Below are 18,820 nucleotides of genomic sequence, written 5' to 3'. Positions count from 1 at the left end.
AGTAGTAGTAGTAGTAGTTCGAAAGAATTTAATGATGTCGATGTTATTAGTAGTAGTAGTAGTAGTTCGAGAGAATTTACTGATGTCGATGTTAGTAGTAGTAGTAGTAGTAGTAGTGGTGGTAGTAGTAGTAGTAGTAGTACTACTACTTTCAAGTAACGTGTTGCAAAGTGTGAACAACATTCGTGTAGCGTACTTACAAAACGTTACTCATAGGTTAGAAATAAGTTTCGGGTACGCTAAACATTACCTCCACGTGTTTCGACTTATGAGTAACTTACAAGTAACGTGTTTCAACGTGTGTCAACGATCGCATAACGTGCCAATAACTTATGGCCAGCGTAGCGGAACGTGTGAGTCATACGCCGGCATACGTCGTAAAATTTGAAGCATGAAAAAATTCGAGGAAAACCCAAAAGTTCAACGTTTAAAGCCAGCGTACTACCACTTATGGCAGTGTTTTTCAGCGTGCTCTTAACGTATACAAAACGTACCCATAACGTATTCGATGTGTACCAGCGTTTTACACAAATTTTCCAAAAATCGGCATAAGCTGGCTCAAACGTCAAGGTGTGACTGGGCCTTAAGACAGGAAACCCAATTTGTGGAGGGGGCAAATTAAGTTGCTACAACCTCTGTCATGTGACCCCAAGTTCCCTTGGAAAGTATGGTTGAGAATGGATAAGTAATGATGAATGCATCATGATCAGAAAGACAGACAGACAGCCAGACAGACACCAAATTCCTTGTTTTAGTTTGCTGTACACCTCATTTGCACAACAAAACGATGTCATCTCAAGGGTCAAGTCCCCTTCCTGATCTTTCCATGCTGAAACTGATTGGAGTTTGCGAGTAGACAAGACCTCAAAACCGATGCATCATTATAAAAAAAAACTTACATGCACGTGATGCACAAGTTAAAGAGAAACGTGTGTCGGGTGATACATTACCATTCCTTCCAGGATGCGCTTCATTTCTATAGGCTGGAAGAGAACAAGAAGCTGAGAACATGTGAAAATAACGAAACCACATGAGTCGGACAAGTTAGATCCATGATGGGCACAAGCTCAATGGAAATGGGAAGACGCTTTATACCAGTCTTGGTTTCACTTGGTTTCGTGAACCATTCTTCTTTTAACGTATAGGAGCTTGACTGCCGGGTACCTACCATTTTGTTGGGGCACGGCTATGCCGCTGATGCTGTGCCCCTACATCAGTACACTGGTGCTCATTTTGCTGACCTCAGAAGGCTGAGTCAACCCCACCTGGTGTTAATTCAGTGGCCAGCAGGGATCGAACTCAGGACCCTAAGATCCCAAGCAAGCCACCCCAACTGCATAGCCAACACCAGGCTTGTAAGCCATACAGTCTGAATTGTGACCCAAGTATTGAGGAATACATTTATGTATTTATATAAGGGGGGTAAACTGAGGATTTTGAGATCTCGTAGTATAAGTGTGTAAACGAGGAATATTTTATCCTATCATGTACATCATTGAGCATAAATGTACTTCCAGAAATGACTCGGCAGACTCGAGAGTCTCGACTCGTGATTAATTGTCAGCAGTAGATGAAGTAAGAAAGTGTCAAAAAGCTCAAATAAGTCTTCACATTCATTCATTTAGTCCAGTGGTCCCCAACCTTTTGATCCCACGGGCCGCATTCACTATACTACTCCCAAAGATGTTGGGAGGCAGAAAAAAAAATCGAAGAAAAAATTGAGAAAACGATACAACGTTTGGGGTTTATTGGAGTATTGTTTTTTTAATTAATAAATTTTATATGTATTCAATCAATCGATTGTTCACGCACTGTAATTCTAAACAAATTTCCATTTGGGGTGTAATTAATTTTAAATACTGCTGCAAGATGTCGGAAGCTAAAATCAAATTGATTTGATTCCACCCAGCGGTAAGCGGCAGTGGCCGGCAGCGGCATTGTGTAAACCCCTTTAAAATTGCTACATGGAAATGTGTTTTGATTGCAAAGTCCTCGCGGGCCGCAGTATAGGGCTCCGCGGGCCGCAGGTTGGGGACCAATGATTTAGTCATTCCCTCACTTGTTGAGTTCACAGCACGTCACGGTGTCAGAAAGTTCCCTTTATCTTCCTTCCATCAGGTTACTTTCCCACTCCTCCAGATAAGCCGACAGACTTTCTACACTCAGAAAGAAACTGTGATATGCTTTCAAGCAAAATGGTTAACATTCTCGTTTCAACATTTTATAACAAACTCAAAAATTGTACGTACACAAGAGAGATTGGACAAAAAGTAGAACAGGGTATGTAAGGGATTAACTGTACCCAGATCAGACAGAGATAAGTATTACAAATACTCTCAGGATGACCTAATCCTGCAGAAATTCCTAACAAGCTACTTTAAAGCTCCAATGATGTTACAAGACCCCATCTATTTATTACGTACACCAATTAAACCGAAATGGTGAGTGAAGATTAGAAAGAAGTGAAAATTGATTAAAAAATAAATAAAAAATAGGATATGAGAGAGAAACGTGGTAAGAGAGGGAAGGGGGGGGGGGAGAGAAGGAAAAGGATGTTGGGAATCCATAATGAGAAAGGAGGATGCGGTTTGAGGGCAGGGGGTGTGGTCATTTGCTTATGTAATAGCTATCGTGTGCAGCCTCTGGTTGCTGGTTGCATCATTTTCTGGAGTTGCAGCTGTGCCGCTGATTCAGTGCCTTCTAATAGTCATTTCACTGACCTCGGAAGGATAACAGGTTGAGTCAACCCACCTGGTATTATTTAACAGCACGACAGGGGCTCAATCTCAAGAACAAAAATCTTAAGCCAGCCACTATATATATATATATATATATATATATATATATATATATATATATATATATATATATATATATATATATATATATATATATATACATATATATATATATATATATATATATATATATATATATATATATATATATATATACATATATATATATATATATATATATATATATATATATATATATATATATATATATATATATATATATATATATATATATATATATATATATATATATATACATATATATATATATATATATATATACATATATATACATATATATACATATATATATGTATATATATATATATATATATACATATATATACATGGTGTTGGAGCCTGGTGTTGGAGCAGTGGTTAGGGCAGCGGCTTGGGATCCAAGAGGTCCTGAGTTCAAGCCCCGTTCGGCCACTGAATTAATACACCAGGGGGTTAACTCAGCCTGTCATCCTTCCGAGGTCGGCGAAATGAGTACCAGTATACTGGGCCGGTGTATACCCCGGTTAAAATAGGTGTACCATATCCCTGTGTTGTAAGAGGCAACCAGGGTTGCGTCAGGAAGGGCATCCGGCGTAAAACATGTGCCAAATCACTATGCGGATCATACGGATGATCCGCTGTGGCGACCCCTAACGGGAGCAGCCGAAAGAAGAAGAAGAAGATATACATATATATATACATATATATATATATATATATATATATATACATATATATATATATATATATATATATACACATATATACATACATACATATATATATATATACATATATATATATATATACATATATATATATACATATATATATATATATATACAAATATATACATATATATATATATATATACATATATATATATATATATATATATACATACATATATATATATATATATATATATATATATATATATATATATATATATATATATATATATATATATATATATATATATATATATATATATATATATATATATATATATATATATATATATATATATATATATATATATATATATATATATATACATATATATATCTATATACATATATATACATATATACATATATACATATATACATATACATATACATATACATATACATATACATATACATATATATGAGCCTGGTGTTGGCGCAGTGGTTAGGGCAGCGGCTTGGGATCCAAAAGGACCTGAGTTCAATCCCCGTTGGGCCACTGAATTAATACACCAGGGGGTTGACTCAGCCTGTCATCCTTCCGAGGTCGGCGAAATGAGTACCAGTATATTGGGCCGGTGTATACCCCGGTTAAAATAGGTGTACCATATCCCTGTGTCGTAAGAGGCGACCAGGGTTGCGTCAGGAAGGGCATCCGGCGTAAAACATGTGCCAAATCTCTATGCGGATCATACGGATGATCCGCTGTGGCGACCCCTAACGGGAGCAGCCGAAAGAAGAAGAAGAAGATATATATATATATATATATATATATATATATATATATATATATATGTATATACATATACATATACATATATATATACATATATATATACATATATATATATATATATATATATATGTCACACCCGACCTGCATCCAGTAAACTTTAACCGAACGGTGTTCAATAGAGCAGGAGGATTTTGGGGGTAGGGGTAACTTTGTTTGACAAAAACGGTAATTTTCTATTTAAAAATTGATACAACTCAATAGAATTTGCTGTTTTAATTAGCCATGGATACCATGTTCATATCACATTAAGAGAAATTAGTATTCTAAGGCAGCATCTGCCTATGATAAAAAAAGTTCTAAAGTCCATCTTCAAAAAACATTATTTTTTCAGGCATTTTAATCAAAATTATGTACTTTTACAAGGTTTACTTCCACAAAGGCAATTTTTTTGGTCATTTTTCAATGAACTGATTGAATTCTTATATTTAGTTCACATATATTTTAAATGAATGTGATTGATTTTTTTTTTAGAATTTTTATTGACAATTGCTGTTTTATCAAATTTTTCAAATCTTCCTAACAAAAACGTCAGCCAAACTTTTTTGCAAGAGCTTATGAATTGCCAACATTGGTTTTCATGAACTGGAGACATATATCTAAACATCCTGGGGGTGTAAAATTTTATAGCAGTGACTGTAAGGTCCAACCCTAAATAAGCCTCGTACACAGCTTGGCTCCTCATTTATTAACCGTTAAGCCAACACCAGGCTTTCCTTATGTATGAATGAATACCACCTTGCAAAAGCACTTTCCACAAATAATCACGTGATCTTAGTTTTTACCACCTTCAGGTACTTTCCATGGAGTTGTGTTTCCAGATTTTTCCAGGGAATTCGGACACGGACACGCCCGTGTTAAACAACCTTGCCCAGCCGGTGTTGGCACGATACGTGCGAGTGAGGCCACAAGGCTGGAACTGGAGGGGCCACATCTGCCTACGCTTGGAAGTCCTTGGATGTCCCGAACCAGGTTTGAATCCTCCCCTCACTCCGTTCCACCTTCCTTCACCCTTACATACGATACGCACCTGCTACATCATCTCCCAGCCAAGCTGGTGCTGAAAGGACCAGAATCAAACTCTGCCACTGAACGAATAATGTGCTGGCAATCAAAATGCATTCCTAGAGGGTACACATGCATAGGAATGCAAAAGCTCCCAAGGAAAGTTTGCTCAATCCTGATCCACACAAGGAAAGGTTGATTTTTATTTGGTGTGTTAATCAGTCACCAATGAGTTGAGATTGGCAGTAGCCGATGTAATTGTAATTAAACCAGTTCGACCGCCTGAGCAACTCACTTCATTTATGGTCGAATACCTTGTTTGGAACGAAAATGAACAGTTTCCCAATATATCTTCTTCTTCTGCATTAATGGCCACAATTATTCTCACATTATTGTGGGGTTGGCCAGGCAATGGTCCAAGTCTTTCACCAACCGGTTGTCCAGGCTTGAACTTCCACTCAGTTTCGGGTAGGAATTTGGAATTTCACCATGGTACCGGCACTAGCTTGCCTAGTCTTCACGAAAGACACCATGGGATCTTTAATATCCACTGAGCAATGCCAGCAGATGGGACGCCAGCAGTTTTACTACACAGGTACTTCACATGTATGTATATATATATATATATATATATATATATATATATATATATATATATATATATATATATATATATATATATATATATATATATCATTCAAACCACTGCCTCACTGACTGACTCATTGACTAACTCACTGACAAGGTAAAGATCAGTACTTTCCTTGGGACCCAACTTTCCTTGGGACCCCCGGTACCTTCCGGGGAGATGAAAAGCTGAAATTTTATGTGTTGATGGACATTGAAGCCGATACACCGGGAAAATCGCAGAACTGTTGGAAAGCATCTGGAGATTATGTATGTGTATATATATATATATATATATATATATATATATATATATATATATATATATATATATATATGAGCCTGGTGTTGGCGCAGTGGTTAGGGCAGCGGCTTGGGATCCAAAAGGTCCAGAGTTCAAGCCCCGTTGGGCCACTGAATTAATACACCAGGGGGTTGACTCAGCCTGTCATCCTTCCGAGGTCGGCGAAGTGAGTACCAGTGTACTGGGCCGGTGTATACCTCGGTTAAAATAGGTGTACCATATCCCTGCGTCGTAAGAGGCGACCAGGGTTGCGTCAGGAAGGGCATCCGGCGTAAAACATGTGCCAAATCACTATGCGGATCATACGGATGATCCGCTGTGGCGACCCCTAATGGGAGCAGCCGAAAGAAGAAGAAGATATATATATATATATATATATATATATATATATATATATATATATATATATATATATATATATATATATATACATATATATATATATATATATTAAAATAAATAAATGAAAACAAGTAAAAGGAAAAAATGCAGGTGAGCGACCAGAGGCAATGGGGAAGCAAGGTTCGTTATTACTTACAATGTGGAAGCATACCCTGCTAGTATATATATATATATATATATATATATATATATATATATATATATATATATATATATATATATATATATATATATATATATATATATATATGTATTGTTACGGTTGAGGAAATTCGCAAACCACCAGTCAGGTCCCGTAGGTGAGATATCTCTGCAAGTACATGTGTAGTTAGCCCCAAACCCGTTGTTTAGAGGGAATAAATGTGATTCATTCGGGCTGCGACCCTTTAAGATAGCCGTTTTTCTGTTCTATCTTTATTTTGAACCAAGCACGTCTCAACCGCCATCACACAACAACCACCGACCGCAACGCCGCTTCACAACAACAACAACGCCAACAGCCACGACCTTTACCTTCACAACTCGCTCCCGCAAACATCGCATCACCGCCAATCCAAACGGCGCCATGGCCATGGACCACCACTTTAAACTCTCCACCGCCTTCGCCTCTCCTTCTGCGGCCATTCCAGCGTGGCTTGTGGGCGCCGAGCGTCAGGCTGTCCTGGCCTCGTGCGGGACGTGCGCCGAGCCGCGGGTGCAAAGTGCGGCCTTTCTGAGGAGAATTCGGATCAGGAATGATACACGCCCACTTCTGATCCGTCCAATCAGCAAGCGTGGGGTGGTTTGGCTCCGCCTCCAGGCGCGTCGTTGGAGAATCGATATATGCAAATTCGAGGATCAGGGGAGACTCACGCCCCTTTTTCTCCGTCCAATGGGCGAGCGTGGCTCCACCCCCGAGCTCGTTCTGATCCAGAAATTTGCATATGGGTTCTCCTGCCGGACTATAAAGCGCCGAGCGCGGGGCGAATTTGGGGAGTTTTGAAAGGGTCAGTTTTTGGAGAGCGGAGTGTGGCGGCGGCGGAGTGTGGCAGCAGCAGTCGGTTTGAGAAGAGTCAAGTCGGGTCTGGAAAGGAGAAGTCTGTCGGGGCTCACAGTCTGTCGGGGTTCGGAGTCTGTCGGGGAGCTGCAGAGAGAGGAAGCCTGGAGCGTGGTCGAGGTGATTTGCTGCAGTCGGCTGAGGAGAATTGCGGAAGAGGCCGAATAGCTTGGGTCCGAGGCAAGGAAGACGGCGGTCGGCGACGAGCTCGCAGTGGAATCGCTCGTCGCAGGACCCAAGCAAGCCAGCTATCCTCTTTCCCCAGAGCATCAACAATTCCCCCCTTTTTTTCCCCCGCGCTGAGATAGTGCGAAAAGGGGGCCCCGTTCCCACCCCACTCCAAGCAGTGCCAACGAAACTCGCGAAGGAGCGCGGAGTCGGAGCCCCACCGCGCCACCACATTGGCGGCTTATCACAAAGACACGGGTAGGATCCACCCGGTCTCACGGCCTACAGGCCCCGTCTGCCCCCTTGTCTTTGAGGGTGGCCCTTTTCTTTTGCTTTTGAGTAAATGTGTTGTTGGCGCCGTCTGTAAAGTAAAACTGTGTAAGTGTTGCCGTGTGCTCGCGTAGTCGGTTGTAGATCTGCATTGTTGTGTTTCTTTTGTTACATCTGCTTTTGGTGCATAATTGTTGTAATTGTATACGTGTGCTCTCCGTGTGCCGCGGAATAAATGTGCATTATGTTGAACTGTTTTTCCCGTTTCGCTTCGTCTTTTCTTTAATTGAATCTCCATCTTGCTTCACGTAAAGGGTTGGTAGTGGGCTTAATACGCCCGATAATTAATCGGAACCGTCAAGGCCGATGATAACACCGCTCGGTTATCCCGATAGTACGGAACGAGTCGCTTAAGTGGCCCGTGTCCGGAGACGACCTGTGGCGAGGTGCGATCGCCCGGTCTACCCTCCGCGTGGGTACTTAGGTAGGTCGAGTTTGGCGAACAACCCTATCCCACGCGGGGGGCAGATTGGCACGATTGTGATGAGGCCGAAAGGCCCACCCGTGACTAGCTCCCGGCGTTAGTCCGAGAGGGTCACGACAGAATTGTCCGTCCGGTGGGCGACGTGCTGCGATTCGAGTTACGTGGCCGTTCGCACGCCGGCGGGCGCGAATTCGCAACAATATATATATGAAGCTCATTCTCACCACTGACTCACTCACTGACTGATATTAAAGATCAGTACCTTCCGGATGATGTAAAAAGCTGAAATTTTGCGTGCCGATGGACATTTTAATGATATCAAAGGGCGGAGGACCTCCTTGTGAGCCAACAGCCATCCATTTCTCATGCCCAACTGTGTCTGTGGATGTTCTCCTGCAGTTGGGTTGCTCTTTTCTTTTTCAGGAGGTTGGTGGCAGGATTTGCACTCCAGCCACCATAATACCCTTCACTCCGCAAAACACACTAAAAATGCAAAGAAAACTGAAAACCCACTCCGTGGGGAGTACCTTCTGTGCAACTGCCTTCACAGAGCAGCTCACCAGATGACAGGATTGAGGCAAAGCCTCTTGGACCCCCACTCTGTGATGATAAGAGGAAACACACGGAGTAACCTTCCCGGGTTGGGAAGGTAGTGTGCGTCAGGGTGGTGCTGAGGTGTCTTCCACAAAATGGCGGTCTCCTTGGGTCCCTGGAATGTCCTATCACTAAGAGAGGATGATAACCTGTCTGTTATCATCTGAGCTCAAGCGTTTGAACATTAGTATTGCAGCACTTTCTGAGGTTCAGAGAAAGGATAGTGGCAAGATCATGGCGGGTGGTTACACCTACTCTTGTAATGGTCGCTCTGATGGTGAGCATACCCAAGGAGTTGATGTAGCTGTGTCCAATAAGCTGACTCCAATGATAATTGAGGTAACACCGGTCAACGAGCCTATTATGAGACGAAGGATTCGTCACTCCTTCGGTGTCATTTCCCTGGTCTCTTTATATGCTCCGACTGAAGCAAGTGATCTCACCGTGAAGGACACATTCCATACCACGCTCGAGTTTGTGGTTGATCACTGCCCCAGGCGAGATACTCATCCAGTCTTGGGGGATTTCAATGCATCGACTGGAACTGATAGGGATGATTATGAGATGTGTGTTGGTCCCCATGGGTCTGGAACTGTGAACCAGAACAGCACAAAGTTCCTTGACTTTGCAAGAAGTCATGGACTTAGGGTGGTTGGTTCATGGTTTCAGCACCCACAGGATCATCGTTTGACTTGGTATTCCAATGCTGGTGGTGTGGCAAAGGAGATTGACCATGTGCTTGTTGATGGTCGCTGGAGGATGATCCAGAACTGCAGGGTCTACAGGAGTGCTCAATTCCTCAATACCGACTACAGGCTTGTTGTAGCAACTATGAAGTTGCAGTTTAAATCTGGGAGAATTTGTCCTGGGCTGGTTGTTGGCAAGCTCAAGGATGACAGGGTCACTAAGGAGTTTGTGAACAGGTTGAGTGGGGATTTGGGGGGTATGGGTGCTTTGGGGAATCCTGAAGAGTTGTGTAATGCCTTCAAGACCATCATCCTTGATGTTTCCAGTGGGTGTTTTGGAACTCACCAGTGGGCAACGAAGAATTTTATCTCTCAAGGGACACTGGATACAATTGACCAAGGTCGCAGGGCCAGGATTAATGGAGGAGCTGAGCCTTTCAGGGAGTTGAGGCATAAAACTGGACGTGCATTGATGGTGAACAAGGAGGCCTATGTGTGAGGAATCTGTGAGGGGGTAGAGCAATACCTGTGGTCAAGTGATTCTCATCCTGCTTACAGGCGAATTCGTGCATTGCGTTCCTCCAAGACCGTCCCTCGGTGTACTGCAGTTGGAGTGGAGGGTGGTGAGCTCTTGATAGAGGAGTCCAAAGTGAAGGCCTGCTGGGCCAGTTACTTTGAGCGGCTGTATCAGGCTGATCTACCTCCTGCTGAGTTGGATGTCAGGGGTGTTCCTATCCATATTGGTGACCCTCCAATCAACTGTGATCCTCCTCTGTTTGTCAAAACACAGGCTGCGGTGGACCAGTTGAAATGGGGTCAAGCTCCTAGCATCTGTGGCATCCATGCTGAACTTCTCAAGACTGGTGGAAATGCTGTCCTCATGTCATTGCATGCAGTTCCGTGCTCTGCCAGGAACACAGGCATCATCCCAACTGACTGGAAGAGGGGCCTTGTTGACCCTCTGTGCAAAGAGAAGGGTGATAGCCAGGACTGCAGCAACTACCGAGGGGTGATGCTGCTCTCAGTGCCGGGCATGATCTTTGCTCAGATAATTCTTGAAAGGATTTGCCACCATCTGCTTGAGCACCAGTGCCCAGAGTCGTCAGGCTTGGTCAACAATTGACCGCTGGGATTATGGGTTTCCTGGGTAAAAACTAAGATCCAGGCTTTCAATGACATGTTGTATGCTGCAATCTTGTTTGTACCTGTTTGTGGTGAGGATGTTGAGGTTACTGAGAGATTCACTTACCTTGGCAGTGGATTTCATGTCTCTGCTGGCTGTGAGCCAGAGGTCAACAGACATCTGGGTCGGGCCTGGGGAGTCATGGATTAAGTGGATCATTTCTGGGATCATCAGTGGATCATGGGAGTGTGGTGCTGCTGGTACCTGTGCGGGAGGAGGAAAGTCTGAGTCTCCAGGTCCTTGGTGCTTCCATTCTAGCTCTATGGATGTGAAACTTGGACTCTGACCAGAGATCTGACACAGAGACTTAATTCCTTTGGTACCAGGTGTCTTTGGAGAATCCTTGGCTCTCGCTAGTCGGACTTTGTGTCCAACTAGCGGTTGCTGAGAGAGACTCAAGTGAGATTTGTTACCTGCATAGTCTGTTAGCATCAACTGCCGCTGTATGGACATGTGGCTCGTTTTCCTGACACTGATTGTGCTCACCAGTTTCTCTCAACGAGGGTGCCTCTTGAGTGGAGGAGGCCAATGGGCAGACCATGCACCTGGTGTTTGCAGCAGATTTATCAGCATCTCGGGGAGATGGGGATGGGCCGGGCATCTGCCTGGGAGATGACCACACGGAGGCTCCTGGAGTACCGGTGGAAAGTAGACGCAGCGACGTGCTGCTTCGGTACACGCTCCCATACCTGATCTGACCTGATGATATGTGTATATATATATATATATATATATATATATATATATATATATATATATATATATATATATATATATATATATATATATATATATATATATATATGTGTGTGTGCCTGGTGTTGGCTTAATGGTGAGGGTGGTGGGCTTGAGATCCTCCGATCCTGAGTTCAATTTCCCCTCAGTTCTTGAATTAATACCAGGTGGGGTTGACTGTCTATCCTTCAGAGGTCAGCAAAATGAGTGCCAGCTTGCTGGTATCCTTTGTCGGAGCGGCGATCTGTCCAGGATTGTGTCCAATAGCCAAGGAGACTGCTTAGGCAGCACCAATGCTTTGCACAGAGTATGGTCCCAATGGTGGATGTATATGGTGGTCATATATATATATATATATATATATATATATATATATATATATATATATATATATATATATATATATATATATATATATATATATATATATTCTGCTGTTGGTGAAGTGGTTAGGGTGGCGGCTTGGGATCCAAAAGGTCCTGAGTTCAAACCCCGTTGGTCGCTTGAATTAATACACACCAGGAGGTTGACTCAGCCTGTCATCTTCCGAGGTCGGCGAAGTGAGTACCAGTGTACTGGGCCCAGTGTATGCCCCGGTTAGAATAGGTGTACTATATCATAAGAGGCGACCAGGGTTGCGTGAGGAAGGGCATCCGGCGTAAAACCTATGCCAAACCATTATGCGGATCATAACGGATGATCCGCTGTGGCGAACCCTCACGGGAGCAGTCGAAAGAAGTAGAAGATATATATATATATATATATATATATATATATATATATATATATATATATATATATATATATATATATATATATACATATATATATATATATATATATATATATATATATATATATATATATATATATATATATATATATATATATATACATATGTGCAGGTAAACTTTTCACCTTTTTCATGTCATTCACGACTGAGTTAAAATCTATTGAAAGATGCAAACAATCATGAGATGGTATGTTCCTTCTTTAGTATTTTTTCAGTGTGACAGTTTATATTTATCGAATCGGGAAAACGATTTTATAACCGGTATTTATTGGAAGGTTCGTATTGAATGAATAGCAAGTTGCATTTCAAATAAACAAGGTCTATGTTCACCAAAACATTTGTCCCCGACATGGTTACTTACTACGCATCTATGCTCTGTCTATTGCATCACCGATTCACACTGACCTCACATTGATTGGTATACCTGGGTTATTGTAGCCTCATCATCTGTTTAATGGTCACCTTTGCCTGATCATGTTCTCACTTGTGGCCAGAGGGTACCTCCACCAGTCTCGAATGAAGAAGTCGCCTTGCTTGTGAAGACTAGTGTCGATATACATCAGCAGGCAGGTTCTACATTCGATGGAATCAACAGGACGTTGATCGAGGGATGCGATCCTTAGTGGGAAGCGAGGAGACGCTGATCTTTCAGGCGATAACCTTTTTTCCTGGTATACAATGTTGAAGCTCCTTGAGGATCTGGAGCATGGAACAGATCAGGATGTACCAGAACAAAAGGAACAGTAGAAAGGGAGTGGGGATGAAATAAACCAAAAGCAGGGATGACGGACAAATAGGGGAAGACTTGGAGAACTAAGGGATGTGGCGAAAAATGAGGGTTAGGGGAGGACACATAGGATAGACAATATGGATACAGCCATAAACTCTCAGGAAGGAAAAACTGGAAAAGACCTTTTAATGCCCGAAATGTCAGCTTCTCCTTGCTTCCCACGACGGTTAGCATCAATCGATCAACATCCTATTCACACAACATGCCTCACACTATTGTCATGAAAGGTGGGGACATCAACCGAATATAAAGTCTCAGAATTTTCTGTTGTGGAATGAAAACGACATTGTTCTGTTCTTTGTGAGAAATAATGGTTGTAATCAACCTTGATAAAACCACATTCATAGTCCTTTACACACTACAAATAGACCTTAATCACACTGGGAGGAATCCCAGTGATGACGTGAGTTTATCTTGTCACGTTTCACTTTATTTTTATGTTTTTTAAATACAGAATCTAAGGCTCATATTTGAGCTGCCACACACACACACATCTCACATGCATGGACATAGACAAATACATGACATACAACACAGGACCGTTAGATGAGACAAACACAGCCACTGAGCTTGGGGAACGTGTCATCACTTCCGGGGCATTCTGGGTACCAGCGATGTCACAACGATGGCGCCACTTTCTCACCGCACTCAGCAGGGCATTTCCAAAGGAGGAGTTTCCACCTCCCCATGGATGCCAACCGATCGGGATTGTCCTTGTTCTTATCCTTAAATGCTGAACATCAAGCAAGGAAACAACACATATCATTGTTAAAGTCTTTTGTGTGACTCGGACAGAGTTTCAACCGCCGACCTCCCAGACTAAGAATGGACGCTCTCACCACCAAGTCTGGTCGGCCAAAAACAATGGTAAATGAGTGATAAAGTCAGTGATAAATGACCACAAGGTCCCTCAGTCTTGAATTAATACCAGGTGGGGTTGTAGTCAAACCCTAACCTTTGTAGTCAAAACCTGTGATGCAATAAAACAAACCCAGGCAGTGTATAATCAACAAAGGCCGACAAGCCTGATATCTTCGGCCCACCAGAAAATTAAGATGGTGGCCATAATTCTTTTTTTGGAGGGGGGGGTGATATGGTGGGTGGAATCAAGTGACAAATTTGGGTGGGATTTGGCAGTTGTCCAACCAATGGGTGCACATTAAAAAAAATCTGCCAACAACAACAACAAGAGATCAGCTCTTGTCAACCTGCCATATGTGGCAGGTAAAAAAACGAGATATCCCAGATTAGAACTTGTACCGATCAGCTTATTTCTTTCTTTTTTCAGTGCGTTTTAATATATTACAGTGAATACTCTTAGCTTATTTTGTTTTAATTGTTTTTATGCAGAAATCTAGGATCATGGGGAGCTAATTACAACAGAAGGCCAGAGGGTCACAGACTGACAAGGGTCAGAGGGGCGCAGGGAGACTAAAACATTGCGCATGAGTGGATGAGAGTCAGAGTAAAGAGAGGGGGAAGAGTAAAGTAAAGAGAGTCAGAGTAAACAAGTGGGGTGGATATGGTCAATGGGAATAGAAGAGTGTTGGGTGTTGGGGATGAGTGAAAGCATGAGGGTGATGATGGGCAGCACTCTTGAATAACTGGAGGGATCAGACACATGGAGATGGCTCCACATGAGACAATAGTGGGATGAAGGAATGAAAGTGAGCATTCAGCTTATAATTATTGTCCTATTTGCAGATAATCTTATGAGCAATCCTATATAAACTTTCCATTAGCTTTTCTTCCACATTCCCTCCACGAGTCTCTCCCATCTTTAGTCAAACACATGAGGTTCAAACTCTGACATCATTAATCACCTGTTGTCAGAGGGGGGTTTAAAATGGCAAGACAACAAAGTTTCATGTTTCCTTTATGATTGCCAATGCAAAAACACCCAAAACTTCGAGAAATAAATACTTCAACGACTTTTGGAAGAGCTCTGTGATGATTTGTGAATGTTTAAAACCCTTTTTTTTCCAGACCCATTAAACTATAACCCTATGATTGGTGAAACGACAGTGACAGATAACTTGGATTTTCGTCACCATAACCACAAGGGCATGAGGCAGGTAGGTGTGCTTATATATCCTATTGTTTAAAACGGATTTCTTTTGTTCCAATTTGGAATTTATATTCCACTTGCAGGGGTACCCGGCATTTCCCGGTGCTGTTATAATCCTGTTGACATTTTGAAGAAATCAAATTTTGTTTTTTTTTTCTATTATTTTTGTGAGGGCCTAAAACACTTCCCGACACCCAGTAAGGAATGTGGTTAGGGGTATAATTTACTATTACCTTTCACATGGCTACAAAGGCTGAGGCACCATAGAGGGAGGGGAAGGTGGGAGGAGGGATGGGAAGGGGTGGGGTAGGAGAGAGATGTGAGGTGGGAGGGGTGGTGGGGCAGGAGTCCAGAGGGAGGGGTGTAGGGTGGGAGGAGGTATGGGAAGGGGTGGGGAAGGAGACTGTTGAGAGGGGGTTGTGTTGGGATGAGGGAGAGGAAGGGGTGGGAGGAGGGACCCGACAATGCCCAACAACGCCAGGTACCTTTGCCATTACATAATCCCTACAGTAATGTCATGGGAAGGAAAGCATTAAATGGAAGGGTTTGAGGGTAGACGAGCAACAGCTTAAACCTGAATCCGATCCAGGTTCCTCCAGATAACTATCTTTGTTCTTTGCTTATTTGGGTTCTTTCTGATGACTCCAATGCAACACTGTATTTGGTCTTTGTTGTGTCATAAAATACTCCAAGAATGGGGAATTCAATACACTCCAATGGTTTTATTCAACGGAACATTGAAGCTTTGCACTGCACACCTCCTGACCTCTCACCCAAACTCCTTCTCCCTGATTGCACCCTCTAACATCCAGTCTATGCACAAAACCACGGTCTTTTATCTGATTCAGAGTTTTTGCTGTTGATGTAATATATACATTTGGATGTTCTCCTGGTGCTAATTATAGATAATGAAGATGATCAATGAGAAATGCCCGGACATAACAAGAGTTTATAACATCGGAAAAAGTTTCGGAGGACTGAAGATGTATGCTGTAGAGATCACTGACAATCCAGGGAAGCATGAACTTGGTAAGTTGTGTTATACTGTAAACATCTCAGCTCCATTGTATAGCTTTAACTCGGCTCAGCTCACATGGTTTAATGTCATTCACACAAAAATTTGTGCAAAAAGTTATTTTGAAGGTGAGATCATGGAAACTGAATGGCAATTTTGAAAATCAGAATGATCAAATCCTCTATCAGGCTGTTAAAGCTAATTACAATGGTTGACCATCAGGGGGGGACATGAATCTGCCACGTTGGTGTATTCGAACAATTTTAGTTCACATCAAAAGCTTCCTCACAAAATAATAAATAATAAGACAAGCCGGTAGGCGGCGATGGGTCGCCGAGCATGGAAACTATAAGATATAGAGCAAAATGGATGTCATATAGCGGATAGGGAATCACCTTAATATTATGCAGATCAAATCTCATCCAGTTCCATCTACTGACAACTACTCGGTATCTATTTGAATGAAAAGTACCGAAAATACAGTTTGAAATCGGAAATCCCCAAAGTTCGAGGGGGTGCTGTGGGTGAACAAAGATCTAAATCGAAAATCTGGCTCGTTCGTTTGTGCACAATGCATTTCAAATGATTAGTGTGAATTTTCATGACCATCCGACCAAAACCCAAGGATGAGTAGCATTTGGTGTGAAGGCACCTCCAGCTCTCGCATATTATCGATTTTGCATCAATTGACCTTTGACCCCTGACCTAAGCGAAATCGGTCAATATGTCTTGAGGCAAAGTTGTAGTACTCATTGAGTACCATAAACCTGCAAAGTTTCATTCGTATCGATGCATTCACCTGGTCGCTTGGGGCCTTCAATTGTCGCCAATTTTCGCGCATACCCTAATTGTAGGGGGTGCTGCGGGTAAAGTATTCCATACATCACAAAAACCAGAATATATTTGATAGAGAATCACCTGTAGATCATTCGTGCCAAATTTGATAACCCTACGTGGGATAATGGCTTTCGTAATTGATTTCGTGTGAATGGTACCGATTTTGAAGGTTTTTCGGTTGTTGCGAGGGAACCAAAGCGTCCCTAGCAACCATCACAATTTCCAAAGCACTAGGTCATAAGATGTACCTACCACCCGAGTTTGGTCAAAATCTGCCCACGTTTACTACCAATTATGCTGATGACAAATGAGCAAACATCCAAACAAACATCCAAACAAACAGACAGAATTACTGACAATAAGGGTCACCTATTTCGGCGACCCAAAAATAATAAATCATTTGCTGTGCTCATCTCTGAGCTGTCTGTGGTCTTGGTTCCGATTCTCGACATAATAAAAGCGAATAAAAATATACTAATAACTTTCAAACTTGTCTCCCTCCTCTAAAACCTCGTAAAACCTGAACTCTCAAACTTGTCTCACTTCTCTAAACTGGTAGCACCTTAAGCTTATATCTAGTGTCCGCTCCCCCTCAATCCCTTCCCTCTCATTAAATGACAGCACAGCCAACTCCGCTCGTGAGAAGGCCGAATGCATCAATTCTGTATTTGCTTCAAAAATCTTGTGTCCCCAACCCCTCGCTCTCTGCACCCATCTTTCCCTGTCAGACTCAACAGCTCCTGGATTCTGTCTTTTGCATCTGAAAAGGTGAATATGTTTCTGCAACCCTCGGCTCTGATTTTGCAACTGGAGTGGACGGCATCAGCTCATGTGTACTAATAGCCTGCTCTGTTGTTCTTGCATTTCCTCACTCTGCCCTTTGCACACCATCATTTTCACTAGGTCATCTTCCATCTGCTTGGAAAGCAGCCAAATATCACTGCATGACATAAAACTGTGCAAAAACTGATCGCCTGAACTACAGATCTATTAGCTTACTTCCAATCATCAGCAAGGTCAAGGAATCCATCATTACACTTGATCTGAAATCTGTTTGTTTTTTTTCCAACAACCTCATCTCAGATCACCAATTTGGTTTCAGACCAGGTCACTCCAACTTGGACATGCTGCTTCTGCTCACACAACAATGGATGGAGGCTCTCAATGTTGGACATGAGATCAGGGCCGTCTCTCTCGTCTAGACACATCTCATGCTTCTTGTATAGTCTGGAAACCTGCCTTGCTCTCCAAACTGTCTGTCTATGGCATTGAAAGCCAACTTCACACATGACTTACTGACTTCCTCCACTCTCGCAGTCAATGTGCGGCACTCAACGGAATCCTTTCATCTCCTCTTCCTGTCCAAGGCAGTGTTCATGGCATCATCCTATTCCTAATCTTCATCAATGATCTATACGACTCCCTGAAAAATCCTCTAATTCTTTGCTGATGACCACCCTCTGTCATGACATCCCTCAACATTCACATAGGCAGGCTGCAG

At 42.3% G+C, this 18,820-nt stretch overlaps 1 protein-coding gene across 1 annotated transcript in view; it reads left to right on the top strand.

Moving 5' to 3' along the window:
* LOC147015635 (inactive carboxypeptidase-like protein X2) overlaps positions 1 to 18,820 on the top strand; it is a 113,593-nt gene that overhangs the window by 13,742 nt on the left and 81,031 nt on the right. Inside the window, exons 7-9 of the mRNA XM_085849114.1 lie at positions 5,144 to 5,294; positions 15,386 to 15,474; positions 16,373 to 16,496. Of these exons, the coding sequence (XP_085705240.1) occupies positions 5,144 to 5,294; positions 15,386 to 15,474; positions 16,373 to 16,496 (364 nt within the window). The remainder of the gene's footprint in view (positions 1 to 5,143; positions 5,295 to 15,385; positions 15,475 to 16,372; positions 16,497 to 18,820) is intronic.

The sequence above is a fragment of the Eptatretus burgeri genome, chromosome 12 (genome assembly GCF_056783735.1).
Source record: "Eptatretus burgeri isolate ZD-2024b chromosome 12, Ebu_testis_v1, whole genome shotgun sequence".
NCBI lineage: Eukaryota > Metazoa > Chordata > Myxini > Myxiniformes > Myxinidae > Eptatretus > Eptatretus burgeri.
This window is presented reverse-complemented; position numbering and strand designations above follow the sequence as displayed.